The 24,882-nt window shown below is 44.2% G+C and overlaps 2 protein-coding genes across 2 annotated transcripts in view; both read right to left on the bottom strand.

The window, feature by feature from the left end:
- Positions 1 to 190: 190 nt before the first annotated feature.
- LOC147462959 (uncharacterized) lies at positions 191 to 1,057 on the bottom strand. The gene is made up of 3 exons (XM_086486325.1): positions 1,040 to 1,057; positions 755 to 845; positions 191 to 417 (listed from the first exon to the last, which is right to left on the bottom strand). The coding sequence occupies exons 1-3, from the start codon at positions 1,055 to 1,057 to the stop codon at positions 236 to 238; spliced, it is 291 nt and encodes a 96-aa protein (XP_086342451.1). The 3' UTR covers positions 191 to 235.
- NODGS (nodulin/glutamine synthase-like protein) overlaps positions 605 to 24,882 on the bottom strand; it is a 139,257-nt gene continuing 114,979 nt past the window's right edge. Inside the window, exons 14-18 of the mRNA XM_086486314.1 lie at positions 5,502 to 5,647; positions 5,112 to 5,300; positions 4,803 to 5,035; positions 4,556 to 4,701; positions 605 to 1,188 (exon numbers count right to left, since the gene is read on the bottom strand). Of these exons, the coding sequence (XP_086342440.1) occupies positions 1,126 to 1,188; positions 4,556 to 4,701; positions 4,803 to 5,035; positions 5,112 to 5,300; positions 5,502 to 5,647 (777 nt within the window). The 3' untranslated portion in view covers positions 605 to 1,125. The remainder of the gene's footprint in view (positions 1,189 to 4,555; positions 4,702 to 4,802; positions 5,036 to 5,111; positions 5,301 to 5,501; positions 5,648 to 24,882) is intronic.

Genomic DNA, 24,882 nt, shown 5'->3' with positions numbered 1-24,882 from the left:
TTGCATCATACTGAACCTGCATATACTTAGATGGTTGAGATGGAGAATTCCTTGGTTAGCATGATTGCCAAGATAATACAAAGCAAACCATTGTCACGACAAGGTTGTTCGACTGGAGTTGCAGTTGCACTAGTGAAAGTAGAGACACTTCCTCAGTTACTATCGTTTGTGCATACACAATACAACTATAAAACACATCTTAAGCTTCAGCATTGAGACTGATGCCATTTATTATTTATGCTGTAAAAGCTAGAAAAGGTGTAGTACCGGCAGCAGACATTGCCGTTGTGATGTTCAAAGTGGACCTAGATAAGGTATGTACTAATTCTTCATTGGCCATAAATAGGATGCCAAAACAGTTGAGAGAAGAGACCAAGTGTATGGGAGACACTACCTGAGATAGACTTCTGCGTCTTACTGCATCACACAAAAACCTTCAATGGAGTAGTATATTAATGCTTGATACAAATTCTGAGTGGCAGACAACTTCGGACTCATCAAAATTAGAGCTGCCAACAAACTCCACAGGATGTGATTTAAATATGCTAATCATAATATGCCATTTCCCACTATAGTTATACACTCCACTCTTGACAGCACTATGAAAGCAGGTAACTTGGCATGGCCAGCATAAGTAGAACCCAAAAGTGGAGTCCACAGCCTCCAAAGAAAACAATATTCAAAATGAGGAATGGGACAGTACTTTCACTCGAAATTCCTGCTGATGAGGATATGCCCCTCCTCTCAAAAAGACCTCCATCTGAGTCCAATGTTGGACTATTCAACCACAAGCATCTAGTCATGTGCAGTACTGGATAATTAGGTGACCTTCTCGGCTTGAAAAACTACATGGATCATTACAAAAAATCCTCGTTATCATCTTTGCAAGCAGCAGCACACTTTAGTCATGCAAAAGACTAATTACCAACAGCTCTAGCCGTTGATATTTGATGAAAAAGCAAACTCTTCCAAAAATTGAAAATGTGCATCGTCACATCAATAATAGGTAGAATGAAGGAAAGCAAAAGAAAGACAGAACTTTTATTTTAGGACTCATAAAGCGAGCAAGGGAAGTAATCCTCGTCGTCTTATTGACTATCAGTAGGCTTCAGATGTCCCATCTCTTCAGTATCGCACCGCTAGCATTGTCGAGAAGTCCTCTTGCTTTTTATAAAATTCAATCTCCGACTGCACAGACAAATAGATCTTCAGAGTTGGCTAACCCCGCTTTGGTTAGGCAGGCTCCTAGATTGCCAGTCAGACACATTAGATGATGGCTTTCATCTTTCACATAATCCATGTTCCATAAAAGTAATGGTTCAAAAACCGTCAACTGACGACAAGCTCCGCACAAAAATAACAAATGACATTGATACAAACATGTTGTCTCATTACAAACAAGGATTTTCTGCTGCTTCCCTCTTGTCATGACAGTCATCAAAGTTCCCCCTTTCAGCTACTATGAAGACTCCAGAATCAAGGCTCTGAGCTCTTTGGATGCCCTTGCACACGACGCATAGAATTAACTGTCCCTTAATACAGCCACAGATGAAATTATTCCTTTACACGACTCTTTAAGAGTTACATACATAATGACGGTTATACAGAAAAGAGCAGTAAAGACAAGCAGCCAAGCAACAGTAGACTGCTCCCAAAAAACAAAAAGTCTTGCAATGACCCACGCACCCAAGCAAGTAGGCTGCGTGTCCCACTGACCAAGCAAGATGTGTCTACCAATATGTGTTGAATACTCAAAACTTGCCTTGTGTTGTGAATTCTGGCAAGCATGCAACTTGTCACCATGTTCGTCTTTCACTATGTACAAGATTATACATAACCCTAGGAAGAAGTTGAGGAGCCAAAAGAGGATCAACAGCACCACGAAATCTGGTCAATTACCACATGCAAATCAATAATGTACATCTTCACTTGCTACCGGCCACTCTGATGTGAGACCCAGGCAATGTGTCTTGCCAAGAGAGGGAGTTAAAACGGCAGAAGGCATCTGAGATAGGGACTAGGATTGGGATTGCAGCCTGAGTGTCGCTTGCATGGGACAGGCAGTTAAACTTGGTCTTGGGTTCACACTGGGTGGACTCTCGCCTTGGCAGTGACGTGGCAGACACATGGAGTGGTGGTCTAGAGGGCACCGTGGCCAGTTATCCCCGCCACACTTTGGAGATAGGTGCAGCTGGACTGTCAGAGATATTTGAGTTAGCCATTGGCTGCCCTTTAGGGTTTTTACATATGCTCATTTTGTTTGTCATGGTGTGCTTCCTAGACGTCATTTGAGTCATTGAGTACAAAGTCTGGTGTTCAGTCTAGCACTTGCACATCAGCACTCTCCCTACACAATTGGAGCCTTGACAACCCCATTGTACCTGTGAGTCCTGGACTTGCAGCTGAGTGTGCTGCTAGCCAGAGTTTGTACTGGTTCCATGAGTCAGTCGAGTTCCATTGAGTTTGGAGTCTACTGTTGTGTGTCTTTTGAGTTTGCTCTGTTCCATTGCTCTATAGTGTGTACATTTTGTTGGAGTGAGGTTTCTTGCACATTGCACTGGGGAGCACTCACAATATAGAGCATGACACACGTTTCCTGCTACAGGTATGCATTCTCTCAGGGGTGTTGAGGGCATTGGAAGTTCAAGAGGAAGCGACAACCATGGAGAACTTTTACAGTCTGCGATGGTAGAGTTTGCATGGACTTTTGATAGAATTCACCTAGTTGCTCCCGATTGCGACATGGTATAGTATGGGTCCATCTCCACAGGTAGACCAACAAAGGGAGAGTCATAGACAAATAGTCTTTGCAATAGAAGGGAGACTCCAAAACACAAATGTAGACTTCCAATAGAGAGAGACTTTCAAACCCAACAGCATACATTTTGACACAAGCAGGCTTTCCAACATGGATCTCGGTAGACTTTGTAATAGACCTTGCGTAAACCATCAAATCAACCTGGATTGACTTTCCAACATAGTAGGCCTAGATGCAGTTTCCAACACGTATACTGGGATAGGCTTTTTGATATCCAATGCACATGCACACTAAAGTATGGCTATCCGCTCCAGGAGGTAGAGCTTGACAATGGCAACCTCTGTGAGACTTTGTGAGAAATCCCACCACCATGTAAAAAATTAGAGCATCTATAGAAGACACCTCTGTAGGTGCTCTAGTTGTGTTGGGGGCTCTATGCAATATGAAAGAAGCCTCACTCAACAAGAAAAAAATTTAAAAACAAGCCCCACATAAGCACCACAGGAGCAACAAGTGCACAACAATATATAGCACACCCATACAATAGAGACGAGCAACATATCGACACTCATTCCCGTGTATCAGATACAGTCGTGTCTTGCTCATAGCTTTCTCAATTCTCGACCCAGGATTAGTGACTCGGATACAAGAGAAATGGTGAGGCTCCACCATGCAGAAAAAGCAAGTGCTAACTGTGTGGAAATAACTCACTGTAGGGACTGAGATAGGTGTATAAGCTGCTGCATGGTACACTCCATAAGATACGAGATTGAGTAGATACATGGTCAATCTAGTGACAGCTAGCAGAAAAGTGGAAGTGGAACTGTCACTGATCCCCACTACTCTCACCAAAAAAGCACTATCCTCTAGTTCACTTAGAGTGAACATGTGCAGCACCTTGCAAAGCAAAACCACCGCCGGTCAAAAAGAACTTCCAAACATATCACCAGTTGGAATGAGCTTCCAAACCCATCAGGTTTGCCTTTTGACTTTTCTTTCATCGTGTTCCAACGTTTGTCTTGGATTTCCTCTTTCTCTTCAACCTCTGCTTGTTAATGAGCAAGAGGGAGACCCAATGAGCAGAAAACAACAATGTTTTATCTTTTGCTGAACTTCATTTTTAACATGGGTTTGACTTATACACAAGTATCAAGTCAAACTAACACATTTACAAGCACATAAAGTAACCTGCTTAGCCAACGCTACTCAAACGACTTGCCCTGCACATGAACGTGCTTGCTAAAGCAAGCTATAAAGCCCATAATAAGATAGTCCACACACACTTTTGTCATATTGTGTTATGTCCATATGACAAGAGTGTGTCTTGGATTTCCTCTTTCTCTTCAACCTCTGCTTGTTAATGAGCAAGAGGGAGACCCAATGAGCAGAAAACAACAATGTTTATCTTTTGCTGAACTTCAATTTTAACACGAGTTTGACTTATACACAAGTATCAAGTCAAACTAACACATTTACAGGCACATAAAGTAACCTGCTTAGCCAACGCTACTCAAACGACTTGCCCTGCACATGAACGGGATTGCTAAAGCAAGCTATAAAGCCCATAATAAGATAGTCCACACACACTTTTGTCATATTGTGTTATGTCCATATGTACAAGTTACGAAGCTACAGCATGTTTAAAATGCGCTTGACATGTTTTTCCCATTTCAACTTGAAAATGTTTCCTGGTTTTCACCTCTAGGAGACGTTTCCCTCTATTGTGAGAGTAATATAGCACAACAAAAGTAGCCCTGATTTGGAACAAACTCTGAAAAAAGAGATTTAAAAGCGTACTTGGCGAACAGCAATGATGCATTTGATCAAAGATGGTCCTAACAATTCTTTCAGGATTTCATTTTGCTGAAGTGCTGCAACAGATTGCTCTAATGATGTAGGCAGCATCTTTAATAATCCCTCACTCAAAGTGGACGGATCATCATCTACACCAGATAAGCAATAGCTCAGCAATATTAAATTCAAATACATAAAAAGTCTACCTGTACGAGGCACAAATTTGCTCATGCAAACATTGACACCTTACCGACAGGCTCGGGGAGTTGCAAATGTTTTTGCATTCCATCAATACCAGCTGCCAGGATGGCTGCCAGACCCAAATGAGGATTTGCGCAACCATCAAAGCTCTTTAACTCAAAGTTACTGACTACATCATGATGGGTTCCTGGTGGGCATGATGCCCGTAGTGGAGCCTCTCTGTTTTCTCGACCCCAACAATGATGTGCCCCACTCCAAGTTTGAGGTTTGATGCGCTCATAACTGCAAGAAAGCACAATTGAAAGGTTGTGCTAATCTCTGAAGCAAGCCATGTGACAAGATCCATTACGTATCTGACCTGTTTGGCAATGGAGCTGTAAATGCTAGAATTGAAGGAAGATGATGATAAACACCTGACATGAACTCCTGCCCTATCTTTGACATACCATACTGACCGCCACTTGAATCAGCCTTGAAGACATTCTTGTCTCCCTCCCATAAGCTTATATGTACATGAGATCCTGAACCAATATCATTTGGGAACAATCTGCACAAATGACAAGTAGCAATTACCGTTTGAACATTTGCTGCTTTCTCCACATACACTCCAAATACTCTAATATCCCTAGCAATACATAGAAGGCTGTGTGACTGTATAAGAAAACGTTTGCTCATATCCTCGTCACATACTTGGGACATCTAAACCAAAAATATTATTATTTTTAATTCAAAATGATAAACCCCTCACTTCGGCAAGAATGTTGCAATGAGACCATGTCTTTGTATAAGGGCTTTGACAGTCTCTCGAAGCAGCATCACATCATCTGCAGCTTTTAAGCACGGTTCATAATTCAGCGCTATCTCGTACTGCCCACAACCTGCTTCTGCATGCAGCTGAAATCAAATGGATAAGTGTTTTAACCCTCTTTGAAAAAGCACAACCTCTGCATCAAGAATATTTGGCAACAGTTAGTAACAGAAGCAGTCAATGCAACTGACAGAAGAACACCACCAAGGTGTTGAAGTTTTGGCATCTCAAGTGAACTGCCCAATGTGAACCCATTATTTATTTTGGCTTTTAGGTATTTGTTTTACTTATTTGTCAAAGTCTGGGTAGGGCAATTTATTGAGGTTGCTATATAAGCAACCCCTTGCCTCCATTGTATACACATTCAGTTATTCATTGCCAAGGTTGATTGGTTGAGGAGACTCTCTCTCTCTCTCTCTCAAGTGTGGTAGATTGGTTATGCCATTTCCCTCTTGAATAATAGGTCTTGAGTTCAACTCTCCTCGTCAGATAGATCTTTAAGGTCTCTTGGGGTAGTTTCCTACAATGTTAAAATTCTCTTCTTCTTCTGCTTAAGCGCGCTGCTGCTGCCTGCATTGCCCGCCCACTGCCTTGTTCACCCCCCAACATTCTCGCACAGTCAGCCCCGCCACACCCACCCACCCCCCACCCCACCCCCCTAGCAGGTACAGGGTTTTGGCCCAGAAATGGAAAGAAGTCGCTAAGAAAGGGAAAGGGAAAGAAACCACATCAATCCCCACTCCTATAATCATCAACATGACTCTAGAAGAAGAACAGCGAAGGAAAACTAGAGCTTTGCATATAAGAGTAACCGTTCTAAAAGACCGAGATGATATGGAAGGGGCATTTGAAGAACTTCTCTGCATGATGGGTAGTGAGGCTACTCATACAAAGGCATGGAGGGTGGGGAAGAAGACACAAGGCAATGGGGAGACTTCAAAAGGGAGAGCTTTAATCATCCATTTCCCATCCATGGAGGCAAAGAAGGACTTCTTGAAGAAGCGTCCTACACTAAAGAAAACGGGCATATTCCTTGGAGATGAGCTCACTCTCACACAACTTGTGCATATGAGAGAGGTAATGCCAGACATTCAAGTGGCAAGGGAGAAGGGAAAGACGGCCTTCTACAGAGATGGCCGGGTTGTGATTGTAGAGCGACGCTCCACATGACGATGCGAGACCCATGGGACCACACTCCAAGTTGCCACATGGAATTGTAATGGATCTACGCGACTTGATGTGGGTGCCTTTGAGGATAGTTTCAAGGGAAGAGACATTGTCTTCTACTCTGAGACACATCACGCCCCTGGGCAGTCTATGCCTCACATTAGTGGATATAGATGGGAGACTGCCTATAGGCAAGAGACACGATCAGAGCACAGAGGGCGGGGATCACGAGGAGTGGCAGTGTTATTCATGGAGGAGTTGCAGCCATTGATACATATAGCCCGCAGGGATGAGCAAGCTAGGTACATGTGGGTGAGATTGAGAGCAGAGACAGATAGATATCTTTACATTGCTATTTGCTACCTTCCCCCGAGCACGTCAGTGTATGCACCACCCAGAGGACAACCCCCCTTCTCTATTTTGGATGATGACATATGGGAGTTCTCTAGAGATGGTGACATCATCATTCTAGGGGATTTCGATGCTAGGACTGCCCATCAACAGACAGTATTTTATGATACTTCAGAGGAGATGCTGAGAGAGCTGGATGCTGTAGAGACAGGCCTATCCAGACTATCACAAGATGGAGAACACATTGAGTATGGACGACACTTGATAGACATGGGGACTGCATATGGATTGGCCATCTTGAATGGCCTATAGGGATTTCCCGCTTCGGGGGTTTTAGATGCTTTCCACATAGACATGGAGCGAGCACAGTGGATTATGTCATGGCACAACCGAGCCTCATCTCTAGTATCCAGGATCTCACAGTTGGACCCAGACCTGTTGGTGTGGCAGTGGATCATGCTCTTGTGTGGATGACCATCTCTTTTCAGTTCAGTGTAGCACACAGGCTACGAACAACAGTCCCTACTCGCTACACCTTCACACGGGAGACGGACTCTGTAGACATAGATGGGATCTACAGACGCCTATGCACAGAGGAGCCAGGGTGACCTCTCAAGGAGCTTACTACTATATCGACACAGACACTACATGATGCAGTAGCAGAGGCATACCCACATACCCAGCCTGAGCAAAGCATGCCCCAGAATAGTTGGTATGATGAGGAATGCCGGGACACTAGAGCTAGACTTCAGAGGGAGGTGCTTTTGGGGGACATCACTCACAGACAGTCACAGATTGACTTCCGACGCCTAGTGCGGCGGAAGAAGAGGGCATTTTTGGCTCGCCTAGAGTAGGATCTATATAAGCTATTCTTGGGTCAGGACTCACGTGAGGCATGGCAGCTCTTTCAGGAGCACTCTCCCCCCCCCCGGCCATCACTTCTACAGAGGACTCGGGCCAGTACGCATCATCTCTGTACACAGTTCCTGAGCAGCCCCCCCTTCCCGACCCTCCCAATCCATGCCCACACACATGTGCTTTTTTCACCGCGGAGATGGTGAGGAAGGCCATTGACAGGATGAGAACTGGGAGAGCATACGATCATGATGGTTTAGTGGCTGAGCATTTCACGCATGCCAAAGATCTACTAGTAGAGCTTCTAGCAGTGATGTTTAACCGTGCCATGTGTGAGGGCTTGCTTGATACTTGGACCCTATCTACTATTGTACCTATCTTCAAGTCGGGAGACCCTATGGAGCCTGGGAATTATCGCACTATCATGATTGGACACACATTGGTACACTTGTACGCATCTATTCTTGAGCAGCAGTTGAGTGGATGGGCAGAGAGGGAGGGGATACGTGCAGCCCGGCAGGCAGGGTTCAGGAGGGTTTTTCTACTCTTGACCATATCTTGACACTCGGAGCCATCATTGAGGAGGGTAGATCGCGTGGGAGACGGATCTATTGTAGCTTTGTGGATTTCCGCAAAGCATTTGACACAATGCCCATAGCTAGATTGATGCGCAGATTACAGCAGATGGGAGTACCCATAGAGCTCATTTGGGGGGTCATGGCATTATACAGGTCAGTAGTGGGGCAGGTACGCATCTCAGTGGGTCTACCCACACCGATTCACTTCACTATTGGGGTGAAGCAGGGCTGCCCGCTCTCTCCTACTCTATTTGGTATGTATATGGATGAGGTTTCTGACTACATTGAGAGAGATGGTAATAGAGGTGCACAGCTCGCAGAGACATGGATTCCATTCTTGTTATATGCTGATGATATTGTGTTGATCTCCGACTATTCGAAGGGGATGCAACGTCACTTGGATGCTTTGAATAGGTTTGCCCAGGAAAGTGGTTTGTGTTGGGGTATAAAGCCCAATGTGGTCGCCCAGGTAAGTGGGCGGGCCGCCAGGTATGTACATATATTCTTTTGTTAAAACCTAATAAGAACTCACTCTGCTCTACACATTACAGTAGAGCGAGTTCACCATATCGTCGTGCTCTTCTTCTCGCACTCTCTCTCGCGTCGCACTTCCGCTCGTACTCCTTCAACTGGTATCAGAGCTCAGATCGAGGCTCGGGGCAACACTACAGGAGGCTAGAGTCACCAGCTCAGATTGGAGTGAAATTCGACAGGCAAAGACACGGCCCCAAATCTTGTGGTCGATGCCCATAGGACTCGGTGTGCTCAGAATTTCATTCTGAGGTCATCTCGGTCACCGTTCGGCTTCGACAAAGTTCTGCGCAGGCCATTTTCGACTACGTGGTCTCAGCGGGTGCAGATCCGACTCTGCAAATATGGGTTTTTCGGCCTACGACTGCAGGTGCTGAGGATATCGACACTCCTAGAGTGTTGATTTGTGGCTGTCTACACATCGAAGGACGGCTCACAGTTCTTGGAGGCGTGTCACATACGACACGGGCGCATCTACACACAGACTGTAGGCGACATCCACTAGTTCATCAGGTAGCTTGTGTTTGCTGCTTGATATTCCAGATTTCATCCTGACATTGCAGGTACTTCCACATGGGATGTATTGTCAGAGATTATGTATGTTTGTTGAGGGTTTGTTGGCTGTGAGTCACGCAGCAAACAACCGCCGCAGCGGTTACAGCATATAGTGGGAAATTTGTGGATGTATGACTTTGTGGGAAGTCTATGTACTGTCAGATTTACTGCAGCCTTTGTTGAGGGTCGAGTGAGGTTTTATTGAGCTGGGGGATTCTCGAATGTTGAGATCCTTTCGGTGATACAGGTCTTGGAGCGATCCCTCGAGCACCCTTAGATAGGCAGCTAGGATGTACTGATTGTGAGTTAGACAGTTGGGATTGCATCTTTGCTTTACTGCCGTTGAGGCATTGTCACAGTCTATCCTTACAGGACAGTGACAGGACAGTGAGAGACAGTACAGGTGCAGGACAGGTTTACCCGCAGCTTACAGTGTCAAAGAGACAGTGTTTTTTGAGCTGTTTTTTGGTCTGTTTTTTGAGTACACCAGAGCCATTTTACAAAGGAGACTCTCCAGAAATTTATACAGAATCTGAAGCTTTCTTGGTTCATTTGACAGGTTGATATTGGTTCAGAGGTCAGTTTACAGGGGAAACTCTGCCGAATTTTTCCCAGGAAAGTAAACCACTGTGAAGCGTAGCTATGGCTGGATCACAGGACACTGCTCTTTACAATATCAAGAAGCTGGATGGAACCAATTTCCCATTGTGGAAGAAGCAGATTTGGCACGTGTTGATACAAAAGAAGCAGATAAAACCTATAAAGCTCAAGGGGATAAAACCAGAAGATATGGACGAAGATGAATGGAGCGAAATGGATGAATTGGCACTTTCTACCATTATGCTGACTTTGGCAGAAAGCGTTTACTTCAATATAGCAGACGAGATGTCGGCTTATCAAGCATGGTTAAAGCTGACTGATCTTTATGAGAAGCAGAGTGCAGCTTCACAGGTATACTGGCTTAAGAAGCTTGTTGACTTGAAGATGAAAGAAGAGACACCTATGTCCAATCATTTGAATGAATTCAACACAATCTATAGTCAGTTGTCAGCTCAAGGTGTCAAGTTTGATGAACCTGTTAGAGCTATGTTCCTGTTGATCACATTGCCGGAAAGTTGGGACACTTTTCGCACAGCTTTGAGTAATTCTACACCTCCAGATGGTTTGAACATAGCAGGTGTAGAAGGAAGTCTGCTTACTGAAGAAACCAATAGAAAGACAATGGACAAAGGCAAAGGAACAGCCTTAGTTGTCAGGGGAAGGACCAAAGAAAAGTACAAAGGTGGAAAGAGGAATCAGTCTCGTAGCAAGTCCCGCAGTGCTAAAGGCAAGAGTGACATAGAATGCTACCATTGTGGCAAGAAGGGTCACATGAAAAGAGACTGCAGAGAATGGAAAGCAGAAAAAGGCAAAGAGAAAGCTGAAGACCATGGTGAGAAGAACGAGTCCTCAGTGAAGATTCAAGAAATAAATGTGACAAACACTGTTGCAGAGGATGACAGTCTAGTGTCAGGAGACATCTACTTCTTGAAGAATACAATGGACTCAGCTCTTCTTACAGCATCTGATGGAAATGCACTGAGCGACTGGATTATAGACTCAGGGGCATCACTTCATGTGTCTCCAAACAAGGAGTGGCTTACCTCTTATGTGACCACTAAAGATCATGTTCGGCTAGGCAATGAGCAGACATGTGAGATCTTAGGTGTTGGAGATGTTCAATTGAAGTTTCAGAATGGCTCTTCTTTCACGCTGAAGAATGTGAGACATGTTCCCGCAATTACAAAGAGCTTGATCAGCACAGGTTTACTTGATGATGTTGGCTACGTCACCACTTTTGGACAGAACATGTGGAAGATATCCAAGGGTTCTATGACAGTAGCACATGGAGTGAAGTCTAGAGGACTTTACATGATTTATGTATCAAATGTCTCTAAAAATGTAATCAATGTAACCGAGAAGCCGAACGTTTCTTTGTGGCATAGCCGGTTAGGACATATGTCCAAGAAGGGAATGGAAATCTTGTCTCGTTCTAGTTATTTGCCTGGCTTTTCATTTAATGATTTTGAATTCTGTGAACATTGTCTGTATGGTAAGCAAACACAGCAGCCACATAAGCATAGAAGCAGTAGAAGAGATACACAGTTGGCACTTGTTCATAGTGATTTGTGTGGACCTATGCCTAACCTATCTCTAGGGGGAGCTTCTTACTTTATGACATTTATAGATGATTACTCGAGGAAAGTATGGGTTTACTTTCTCAAGCACAAGGATGAAGCGTTTAGTGTTTTCAAAACGTTTGTGACACTTGTGGAGAATCAGAGTGGCAAGAAGCTTAAATGCTTACGTACTGACAATGGTGGAGAGTATGTTTCAAAGGCCTTTCAGGACTTTTGTGAGTCAAAAGGTATAAAACGTGAACTTACTGCTCCTTACAATCCTCCTCAAAATGGTGTTGCTGAGAGGATGAATAGGACCATACAAGAGAAGGTCAGAAGTATGTTGTCTAATGCACAGCTGCCAAATGGGTTTTGGGTTGAAGCTGTATCAACAGCTGTTCATCTTGTAAATAGATCTCCTAGCAAGGTTTTGCAGAAGGATTCAGTGCCAGAGATGGTATGGTCAGGCAAAATGCCCTCATACAAGCATCTCAGAGTCTTTGGCTGTGAGGCATATACTCACGTTCCAAAGGAATTTAGGAACAAACTTGAGCCAAAGAGTAGAAAGTGCATCTTTCTAGGCTATGGTAATTCTGGTGAGATGGGGTACAGACTTTGGGATCCCGAATCCAGAAAGGTTGTCCGCAGCAATGATGTTCACTTTAATGAATCCAAATATCATTCTAAACCAGAGAGGGTTGAGGAGATTAGAAGAGTTGTCTTCCAAGAAGATGGACCTGCACGTGCAAGACAAAATGTCAGGGCTCAAGAGGAGCAAGGACAGGATAGAGTGGAACCACAGGTTGTGGCTAAGCCTGAGCCACCTATTGTGCGTAGATCTGGATGTATCACGCGACCTCCTGATAGGTTTGTTCCATCTATGAACTATGTCATGTTGACTGATTGCAATGAGCCTTCATGTTACAAGGAAGCAGTGCAAATGAAGGACTCTGGGAATTGGTAATTGGCCATGCGGTCAGAGATGACAGCTCTGCATAAAAACAAGACATGGAAGCTAGTTAAATTACCACAGGGCAAAAAGGCTCTACCTTGTAAATGGGTTTACAGGTATAAGATCACCGCTCATGATAGTCAGCCAAAGTACAAAGCAAGGCTTGTTGCCAAGGGCTTTAAGCAAGAACAAGGCATTGACTTTGATGAAGTCTTCTCTCCGGTGGTCAAGATGACTACATTGAGATGCTTTCTTGCATTGGTTGCCATATTAGATTTGGTGTTGCACCAAATGGATGTCAAGACAGCGTTCTTGCATGGTGATTTAGATGTGGAAATTTACATGCAGCAGCTAGAAGGGTTTGTTGAGAAAGGCAAGGAAGATTGGGTATGCCAGTTGTTAAAGAGTCTTTATGGCTTAAAACAATCACCGAGGGCATGGTACCATAAATTCCACAAGTTTATGCTTTCTCAAGGCTACAAACGTAGTGAGTTCGATCACTGTCTATATACAAAGAAGGCTAAGGATGGTAGTTGGCTGATCCTTATTTTGTATGTGGATGACATGTTGATTGTTGGCAAGCACTTGGAAGAAATTTCAGCTTTGAAGTCAAAGATGGCAAAATCGTTTGACATGAAAGACATGGGTGAGGCAAGTCATGTACTTGGTATGCGCATTGAGAGAGACAGATCAAAGAAGTTGATTTGGTTATCTCAAACAGAGTATATTGACAAGGTTTTGCAACGTTTCAATATGGAGAAGGGAAAGGCATTGAGTGTTCCATTGCCACCATATGTGAAACTTAGCAAACAAGATTGTCCTGTGTCTGAGGAAGAACAGGCTGAAATGGATAAGATTCCATATGCGTCTGCAGTGGGTAGTTTGATGTATGCAATGATTGCTATTCGCCCATACATTGTATTTGCAGTGGGAGTAGTAAGTCGATACATGTCAAACCCAGGCAAGAAACATTGGGAGGCAGTGAAAGGAATATTGAGATACCTGAAAGCTACAAAGAGTATGCATATATGCTATGGGAGTCAGAAGCTAAGTGTAAAGGGTTTTACAGACTCAGATTATGCAGGTGACTTAGACAACCGAAGGTCTACGTCAGGGTATGTCTTTACATTGGCTGGTGGAGCACTATCATGGCGTTCTAGATTACAAGATTGTGTTACTCAGTCTACTACAGAGGCTGAATATGTTGCAGCATCAGAGGCATGCAAAGAATCAATTTGGCTTAATCGACTAGTAACAGATTTGGGAATCAAAGAAGAGATGCCTGTGTTATATTGTGATAGTCAAAGTGCTATACAATTGGCTCGCAATCCAGTTTATCACTCAAAGACAAAGCATGTGGATGTGAAGTATCATTTCATCAGGGAAATACTCGAGGATAAGCAACTTCAGCTTGTCAAAGTTCACACCATAGAAAATCCTGCTGATGTACTTACAAAAGGACTTCCCTCAGAGAGCTTTGCGCATTTTCGCAAGCAGTTAGGTGTAGGGTAGTACATCACTTCTCTACGTCTCTTGTATATTAGCTTGTATAGTAGCTTCTCTCACACTTAAAGTACCACATTGGACTTTAAGTGGGAGGTTGTTGGGGTATAAAGCCCAATGTGGTCGCCCAGGTAAGTGGGTGGGCCGCCAGGTATGTACACATATTCTTTTGTTAAAACCTAATAAGAACTCACTATGCTCTACACATTACAGTAGAGCGAGTTTACCATATCGTCGTGCTCTTCTTCTCGCACTCTCTCTCGCGTCGCACTTCCGCTGGTACTCCTCCAGTTTGTCCGTCAACCTTGGTAAAACCAAGGTCATGGTATTTAATATCACCCCACAGTGGATCAGGAGGTCAGCGCCAGCATTCACATACGGCCAGGAGATAGTGGAGTATACAGATGCGTACACTTACCTAGGAGTGGTTTTTAGTGGGCCAACATTGTCATTGAGGAGGGTAGTAGAGACTAGAATGACCAGAGCCCATGCAGCATTGGGTAGATTGGAAAGGATGTGTTCACAAGTTCAGTTTCAGGAGCCTCGGACGAAGCTCTGGCTCTTTGACACTTTGGTGGCTTCTGCATTGCTTTATGGAGCTGAGATTTGGGGACCTTCATTGGATCATCACGGGAGGAGAGGCCGCAGCGATGGATGGGGGGACATGGAGAAGCCTCGGGTCTCTATGATCTCGCGGCTCATTAGAGCCAAGAGTTCAGTACCACGTGCTATTATCCGAGCAGAGCTAGATGCCCCCCCACTAGTGGTTGAGGCGCTCACTAGATCTGTCTCCTTCATACACCGCATGTGGGAACTTCCCAGAGACAGATATGCCCGCCTTGCACTTGAGTCCTCTCGACAGTTAGCCATGCAGGGAGATACATCATGCTGGTATGGGGAGTTGACATCATGGTTTCAGCGCGCATGGGTTCAGCATAGACAGATTGCCTCCCTTCCAGTACTCACTGGATGCACCCTCTCTGACTCTTACACAGTCCGAGATCACCAGGCTCATCTGCCAGGACTTGACTCAGCTAGACACCAGGAGGACATGGATACAGCCAGCACAGGAGCTGGGCACGAAGATGGCTTTCTACAGAGAGCATCTCCTCCAGCTTACAGTTGATGGTTTTGTGACGAGGCCCCGATACATGGACACCCACTTGTCTCATGGGATACGATGTGCTATCGGCCAAATACGCACATCTTCACACCAGCTGCGGATCGAGACTGGGAGATACAGCGGAGTACCAGCAGAGGCCAGGACATGCCCCCTGTGTGACATCGAGCCTGAGACAAAGTTGCACTACACATGCCACTGCGCCGTCTACTACGAGATACGAGACCGCTTCCATTGCTTGTTCAGAGAGGGCTTTGGACCATTCTCCAGAGTCATGCAGTATGAGGATCAGAGATGCTTGGGTTTGTTTTTGCTCGAGCTACGCAGACACAGAGAGAGCCTGATGAGAGGAGAGGCTAGCTAGTCTCAGAGACAGATCACAGATTTCTTTAGAGCTGCCACTGGACACCCGGAGGAGTTACTACCATAGCAGAGCTCGTCGCCTCACACCAGAGGGCACATTGATCGACCGAGCGATTGAGCTGGGGAGATCCAGACGCCCACGACTGCGGAGGACTACACAGCATCGACGGAGGCTGCATCAGAGGATTCGGATCACTTTGGCTCGATATGAACGACGCCCGGTCAGACTACTAACCATGGAGGAGATTGATGAGATCGGCCAGCGGCCGATGCTGGATCTCTTGTGATCTAGCTATCCCAGCTAGCTGCTTAGTTCACACCTAGCAGTTTAGGATTCCATGGTATTTTATTTGTCATTTGTCATTTCATTTTTGTCATCTTGTTACTTTGACTTTGTATAAGATCCACCACATTGTAACTTTCTGGTCTCATAGGTCACTTTGGCCTTTTGAAGACGTTAATAGAACATTTCATTTCATTTCATATCTCTCTCTCTCTCTCTCTCTCTCTCTCTCTCTCTCTCTCTCTCTCTCTCTCTCTCTCTCTCTCTCTCTCTCTCTCTCCTACTGTGTTTGGTATGTATGTGGATGAGGTTTCTGACTACATTGAGAGAGATGGTGATACAGGTGCACAACTGGCAGGAACATGGATTCCACTATTGTTATAAGCTGATGATATTGTGTTGATATCCGACTCTCCGGAGGGGATGCAACGTCACTGAATGCTTTGCATAGGTTTGCCCATGAAAGTGGTTTTGTCTGTCGACCTTGGTAAAACCAAGGTCATGGTATTTAATACCACCCGACAGTGGATCATGAGGTCAGCGCCCGCATTCACATACAGTCAAGAGACAGTGGAGTATACAGATGCTTACACCTACCTTGGAGTGGTTTTTAGTGGACCAGCATTTTCATTGAGAAGAGCAGCAGAGACTAGATTGACCAGAGCCCATGCAGCATTGGGTAGATTGGAGAGGATGTGTTCACATGTTCAGTTTCAGGAGCCTCGGACGAAGCTCTGGCTCTTTGACACCCTGGTGGCTTCTGCATTGCTCTATGGAGCTGAGATTTGGGGACCTTCATTGGACCATCATGGGAGGACAGGTCGCACTGATGGATGGGGGGGGCATGGAGAAGCCACTAGTCTCTATGACCTCACGGCTCATTAGAGCCAAGGCCTCAGTACCACGTGCCATTATCGAGCAGAGCTAGCTGCCCCCCCACTAGTGGTTGAGGCGCTCACCAGATCGGTCTCCTTCATACACCGCATTTGGGAACTTCCGAGAGACAGATATGCCCGCCTTGCACTTGAGTCCTCTCGACACTTAGCCATGCAGGGAGATACAGCATGCTGGTATGGGGAGATGACATCATGGTTTCAGGCGCATGGGTTCAGCATAGACAAACTTCCCCCCTTCCAGTACTCACTGGATGCACCCTCTCTGACTCTCACATAGTCCGAGATCACCAGGCTCATCCACCAGGACCTGACTCAGCTAGACACCAGGAGGACTGTTACCATATACATGTGGTAGTGATGTGTGTGAACACACTAGGACTGCCGGGGCATTTTTTCCCTCTTTAGGAGGTTTTTTCCCCCGTGCATTGTATATACGCCCATCACTCTAGGGCTATCTATCTTTCCATTGCACACTAAGTAACACACTCTCTATTGTGTGCCTTGAGCTTCCTTCGTCTTCTCCAAGCTGTGTGTGTTTCTCTGCAACCCTAATTCCAACAATTGGTATCAGAGCAGGTCACGTTCTCCCGGGCTTAGTCGCCAGCTGCTCCAGCACACGCCTGCTCACTTTCTCCGATTTCAGTGAGCTTTGGCGAGCGTTCGCAGGTCGACAAAAATTTTGGGCGAGCTCGAAGAGCTCGGTTTGCTCAGAATTTTGATTTGGGCTCATTTCCACCTCCGTTTCCACTACAGGCAGTACTGCACAGGCTATTTCGTCATTTTGTGCAGAATTTCTGTTAGTGCCGTTTTCTGCATAACAGGTGCCTTATAGTCTTCTACGGTTTGTGCTATATAGCACAGGTTGTTCCCGCTCCGTTGCTCCTATTTTCGGACAGTTTTCACATCAGGTGCAGTATTTACCATGGCTGACAACAACAACACAGATGTGTTCAAGATGTTTGCTGCTGAGGATAGGTTGGATGGGGACAACTATCCTATGTGGGCTTATATGATGCAACATGTTCTTGTGTCAAAGGGTGTCTGGAACATTGTGCAGGGCATTGATGTATGTCCTGGTTCTGAGGATGTAGCGATGTTGAGGATGTTGCAGGTCTTGCTGCAAGGATTGCAGCTGTTAGAGTTGTTTTGCCTACGGCAGAACAAGCTCGTTGGGATGTTAAGGATGCGCAGGCTCATGCATTGATTGCGTTGTCTGTGAAGCGCACCATTGTTCCTCACATTCGTTCAGCAAAATCTGCAAAACAGGCTTGGGATATTTTAGCAGGTCTTTATGCAAGCCGCAATGAGGCTAAAATTGCTTTGCTGCGTAAAGAGCTGGAGTCGAAGATTATGCATGAGGAAGATGATATGGACACTTTCCTTGCTAGTGTCAAGGATATCAATGAGCAGCTTATTTTTGCAGGTGAAGTCATTTCAGACAGTTCCCTTGTGCAGACTGTTCTTGATGCCTTACCGGATTCCTACCAGACTTTTGCTAGTACTTGGAGCTTGATGACCCAAGGAAATCCTGAAGTTGTCAAGTTTGATGCATTATGCAAATTGCTGTTGCAAGAGTCACTTTCCAGAAAAAACAAGACTAGGCAGTGTGCAGTTGAATAGGCTTTTATTGCTTCTCAAAGAAAGGGTGGTTACACTAATGTAGCCACTTCTTATGGTTCTGCTGTGGCAAAAATTCTGTTCCTAATGCTTCTGCTGGCAGTACTTCGTCTGGCAATTCTGGTGATAAGGGCAAAAAGAAGATGCGTTGCCATTATTCTAAAGCCAATGATCACTTGATCAAGTCATGTCCTAAGTTGAAGGCCAAAGAGGCTAAGAAGAAAGAGGGTGGTTCCACTGCAAATGCTGGTTCCACTACAAATGCAGCCATTGTTGAGTCTTCTGTGAAAGGAGACTGTAATGCTGATGTTGATGCAAAATGGGCTTTTAGCGCAGAGTGCACTTACAATCCTGCTGTCCATGATGCATGCTTGTCAGTTGCTGCAGATTCACATGTGTGGTATTTCGACAGTGGTGCTACAAAGCACATTACCTCACATCGTGAATTGTTTACCTCTCTCGAGTCTGTCCCTCATGGGAATTTAGTCACTTGTGCCAACAACGCCTCTTATCTAGTTCAGGGAGTTGGCAAGATTGTGCTCACTGCTGCTAATGGCAGTTCCTTCACACTTGTTGATGCACTTTATGTACCTGGGATCAAGAAGAATCTCTTGTCTGTATCCGCACTTGCTAGACTTGGACTTGTAGTCAAATTTGTGGATGACAGATGTACAGTTCATGATCTCAGTTTTGGTGATGAAATTGTTGCATCTGGCCTTTTGTGCCGTGGGCTGTATAAGCTCACTTTGTATGACAAGTGTGGACAAAATTTTACAAATGCTGTTGCAGATTCAAGGGCTATTTCAAATGCAAAACTTTGGCATGCACGTTTTGGTCATCTGAATTTTGCCAGTTTGCTGCGTTTGCAGAAATCTGATATGGTTGCTTCTTTGCCACCTCTTGAAGCACCTGTCAAACATGTTTGTGAAGGCTGTATTTTGGGTAAGATGCAGCGTTCTAAATTTCCAAAGGATGGTTCAGTTCGGGTCAAATGCAGGTTGCACCTTGTGCATAGTGATGTTTGTGGGCCCATGCAAACTCCGTCCTTGGGCAATTACCTGTACTTCGTGACTTTCATTGATGATTACTCCAGGCATGCATGGGTATTTCCGCTTGAAGCGAAGTTCGAAGTTTTTATGTGCTTCAAACAATTTCTGGCTATGGCTGAAAATGTCTCGAAATGTACTATGGGCACCCTCTGTTCCGATCGAGGGGGGGAGTATATGTCTCATGAATTTAATGCATTTCAGGCTAGTTGTGGGATAAAACACCAATGTACAGTGCCTTATACACCTCAGCAAAATGGTGTTGCTGAAAGGGAAAAACAGGTCACTGATGGAAATGGCACGATGTATGGTCAAAAGTCAAGCTTTGCCGCATTCTTTTTGGCTTGAGGCCATCATGTGTGCCACTTATGTACTTAACAGGTGTCCTACGAAAGCTTTGCAGTCTATTACTCCATATGAAGCATGGCATGATAGAAAACCTTCTATTGAGCACATGCGTATTTTTGGCTGTTTGGCATATGCTTTGGTGCCACAAGTGCAGCGGAGAAAATTGGATGATAAGGCTGTCAAATGTATTTTTGTTGGTTATAGTGCTGAAAGCAAAGGTTATAGGTTGTATCATCCGCAAACAAAACGTATTCTGGTTTCTCGGGATGTAGTGTTTGTGGAAGATTCTGTTCAGGCCTTGCTGTCATGTACTAGAGACAGTAATGTAAGCTCACAGGACATTTATGACACTTAGTTGCCTCTTTTCAGTGGTAGAAATACGAATGTAAGTTCCAATGAGGCAAATGTACAGCCTATGGGGGTTTCTGACAATGTTCTAGATCAGCGTATTACTGATGTAGATGTACATGATGTACTTGATCAGGAAAGGGCTGAAAATGAGCAGGCTAGAGGTATGCCAAAATGGCTGGTGCACACTTTGCGTGACAGTAAGTTGGATGCACCTTTGTCTAGTCGTACTCGTTCAGGCTCTCGCCATGCATCTTATGCATCAGATTGTTATGCTTTGGCTGTGTCTAGCTTACATGATGTTGAGGAGCCTCTGACTTTTGATGAAGCACAAAGCTCAGAAAATTGGATGGCTGCCATGCAATCAGAATATGATGCACTTATAGAAAATGACACATGGACTTTATGTGATTTGCCTCCTGGCAAAAAGGCCATTGGTACAAAGTGGGTTTACAAATTGAAACGCAAGTAGGATGGTGAGATCGATCGCCATAAGGCTCGACTTGTTGCAAAGGGTTATGCACAGCAAAAAGGCATAGATTATGAAGAGACTTTTGCTCCCACTTGTCGTATGACTACTGTGCGTTTTCTATGTGCATTGGCAGCTCATTTTGGTTGGGATGTACATCAATCAGACATTGTTACTGCTTTCTTCAATGGTGACATATTTGAGGAAGTTTATGTAACGCAGCCTCGCGGTTTTGTCATAAAAGGACAAGAGGACAAAGTGTGCAAATGTAACAAGGCTTTCTATGGGTTGAAGCAATCTCCTCGTGCTTGGCATGAGAAAGCTGACACTCATTTGGTCAAACAAGGCTTTCGTAACAGTCCAACAGAAAGCACATTGTATGTAAAGCGTGAGGGTGATGTACTTCTCATTGTGGTTCTTTATGTTGATGATTTGCTGATCACTGGACCAAATGAGAGACATATTGCTGAATTTAAGGCTGATTTGAATGCTACTTTCAAGATGAAAGATTTGGGGCTGTTGCATAGTAATCTTATTTAGTGCTCTGTAGTCGACACACATGTGATTTGTGTCGTCTTTCTTTTGCACTAAAAGCAATGGTGAACAAAATGGAGAGAAGCTAGACCTCACCATCCCTTTTTCCACCAATTCATGCACTTGCCTCGTGATCTCCTCTTGTTGAGCTTGTGAAACTTGATAAGGAGGCTTGTTAGGCAGTGAGCTTCCTGGTAGGAGATTAATTGCATGGTCATCATCCCTCATTTTGGAGGTAGCTCACTAGGGATGTCATCAATGAAAACATTTTGCAGTCATTTAGCTTAGCTCCCACTCCCTTTGATTGGAGATAGGGTGTTGGGGCAATGGAGAGAGTCAAATTCACTATACACATTATGCTCACTGCAAGTTGAAGAGTCTGAATACCACACACTACTAGAGTGCTCAGCTTTTGGTCACATCTGAACTTGCTTCCCTCACATTTTTAGCCATGACTTAGACCTACACACTTCCTCTCTCAACCACAATGTGAACTCTCCATTGCGACTCTCATCACCGCACATTTGGAGCATTGAGTCACTCATCAACCACACACATACTACATCACATGTAACTTTGGTCTCATAGGTCATATTTGACCTCCATGGACAATAATAAAATCTCTCTCTCTCTCTCTCTCTCTCTCTCTCTCTCTCTCTCTCTCTCTCACACACACACACACACACACACACACACACACACGCACACAAGTTTGGATGTGAGAAATTTTTCCTATTTTATAGGCTTGCTTAGCTCACAATTGCATGGTCTTATTTTGTTGACCGGCCATGTTCCTTTTTCCTCTTTTTTTTTCATGACCACACATGTAGGTCTGTTTTTGTTATGTTGGCCTCACTATTAGTAGCATTATCGTATGGCTATGTAGAGTTAGGGTAGAAACAAGAAATTTCACTTGCCTGCACATGTATGCGCGATAAAGCTGGATGTGCAAGTTGTGGATTCCACCCTATTCTGGAGGTCGTCTGCTGGCCTTCTTCTCAGGTGGAGTTCTTTGGCTTGATAGGCTAAGTTTTGAAAGTAATACTTCTTTACTTGGTAATTGGGAACTTATGGACATTTCTAAATGTGTTTTGATGTACTTATGGCATGGGTCTACTTACGGTTTGGATGGGGGACTCTGGTTTTGATAAGTTTGTTATGATTAAAAGAATCTGTCTGGTGAGTATTCTTCTTGATATAGCTCATAAGGCTTCTTGGTTGATGCTCTATACATTAGCGAATATAATTGTATAATGGACTTTTGATAACTTATTACATCTCGAAGCAGTGAATGGCTTGGTTGGATGGTATGGTTACCGGCTCTCAGCATGACTCTTATAGTATTACCTTTGTCCCATTTCTAAATATAAAACTCCTGGATTTTACATTTCTCTAGGTTTTTTCGACATGGACAATATGACCAGTATACTAGTATACCAATTAATCAACTGGTACAACCGGTATAGCAATATAGCAATATCAGTACCAGTACTACCATACCAGTACTACCAGCACTGAAAGTCTTTGACTAGTACCAGTACTAGTATGCTAGTATAACAGTATAGAAGTATTGCAGTTTTAGTACCAGTACTAGCACTGAAAATCTGAAGACTAGTACCAGTATCAGTACCAGTATAGAAAACCTGTATATATACCAGTATACCATCTCTCATTAGGACTCTTATAGAATTACCTATTTCGTATCTCCGAGTATAAAACTTCTGGTTTTTACATTTTTCTAATATTCGCAACATATGTCAGGGAACCGGTATATCATTAAACTGATAGATCGGTATAGTAGTAAAGTAGTATCAGTACCACTACTAGCACTGACAATCTGAGGCTATTACCAATACTAAGTATACCAGTTTAGCAGTATAGCAATATCAGTACCAGTACTAGCGCTAAAAATCTGAAGACTCATACTATTATCAATACCAATATACAAGACCTGTATCAGTTCCAGTACACCGGCTCTTTGCAAAGACTCTTATAGAATTACCTATTTCCTATATAAAACTAATAGTTTTTACATTTTTTTAGTATTCTTGCCATAGACAATATGTCTGGGAACTAGTATAGCAGTTTAAAAATATAGCAGGGTAGCTCATGCTTGAAGCTCATTGGACCCCTGCAGGCCTAGCCAATCACAAGCAAGAGTCATACCAAAATCAACAAGGGTAGCCTTGGAACAAGTGTCCCCCTTTCCCCTTTGAGAGAGAGAGAGGGCTTGATAAATGCTAAAACAATTAATTAATTGTGCTAAATTATCATTGGACCCCTTGGAAGGCCAACCAATAGGCTTTAGGCACACCATGAGGGTAACCTAGCTAGGGGCTTGACATGTGTCCTACTTGCCTCTTGGGCAAGGGGTGTCCTTTGGGAGAGAGAGTGGTGAAGCAACCACTCCCCCTTCTTGCATGGGTCACCACCTCCTTGTAGGGATTCACTTTGACTTTTGTGCCACCTCAAGCCCCTCAACCTTGGGCCTAGTTCTCACCACAAGCTTGGCGCTTAAGCCCCTCAAGCAAGCTTGGGTTGGGTTCTCACCTCAAGCACAGCCCTATCATCTCAAACATGGCAAGCACCTCAAGCATCTCAATCATCAAGCACCTCAAGCATCTCAGTCATCAGGCATGTGTTCTCACCTCAAGCTTATCCCTAGCCTACCTAAGGTCAAAGGACTTTTAACACTAACTATTGGAGGTCTTCAATGAAGCTAACCCTAAGGTCTTTATGCTCCATTAGTTAGCCTTGCTCTTTGATAGACCATCTCTCATTTGGGCTTACCATTGGCCCCATGTTGAGATAGATCTATAAGCACATGTCTATATCCTAACCCTTGTTCTAGTTTATTCTCCCACACTAAATGATCAATGTAACATGATAAAATCATTTGGGTTGGTTAGATATTAGATTTTATGACATTACCTCTCTCTTGAAATCATAGTCATTCCTCGACTATGAGGTAGAAGAGATAAACCCTTAGTCATTAGTCAATCCTACTTAGCGGGTAGAGGATCCCTTTTTACACTACAAAATATTTCCAAGATGGATGACTAATCCACTTGGTGCTTAGGAGACATAGTTGCCGCAAGCATGTCTGCCTTTAGTCCATTTCATTCTCCCAAAGTAGAGTGACAAATTCCACTTGGTGTTTTGAGAAACATGATTCTAAGTCACTGTTGTTGAGATGCTCCCGTGCGGTGTAGTGTATCTAGGCGGTCTCTTGCTATAGCTCAACAAACACTGACTATATATTTGTGTCAGTTCTCTTACTTCCGGGTTTGCTATGAGTTCGAAAGAAGGCAGTTTGGACCTTTGCAAGTAGACTGTGAGGTTCTTCCTTCTTTCTCTCATGTTGGCTCCCTGATCAGACAATTTCAATGCCTCTTTGATGATCTCCTTGGCTAAAATAAAGCAAATAAATCCCAAAATAACCCAAAAATAGCAATTCTAACCTATAAAAATACCAATGAAAAGCAATGTTCTCCTTTCAAGGATATTCATGTTGGAAGCCATGCAGTTAAACCATGGTGCCCCAATGATTAACATTCTCATGTTTGAGAGGGGAGATGAAGAAATCCTTTTTGTCCACCTAGCTTTGTACATGAAGCCTCAAGACCTCAAATGGCTTTGAGAGATC

The sequence above is a fragment of the Adiantum capillus-veneris genome, chromosome 2 (assembly GCF_014529385.1).
Source record: "Adiantum capillus-veneris isolate H3 chromosome 2, ASM1452938v2, whole genome shotgun sequence".
NCBI classification, from domain to species: domain Eukaryota; kingdom Viridiplantae; phylum Streptophyta; class Polypodiopsida; order Polypodiales; family Pteridaceae; genus Adiantum; species Adiantum capillus-veneris.
Note: the sequence above shows the minus strand (reverse complement) of the source record. Positions and strands in the feature narration are given on the sequence as shown.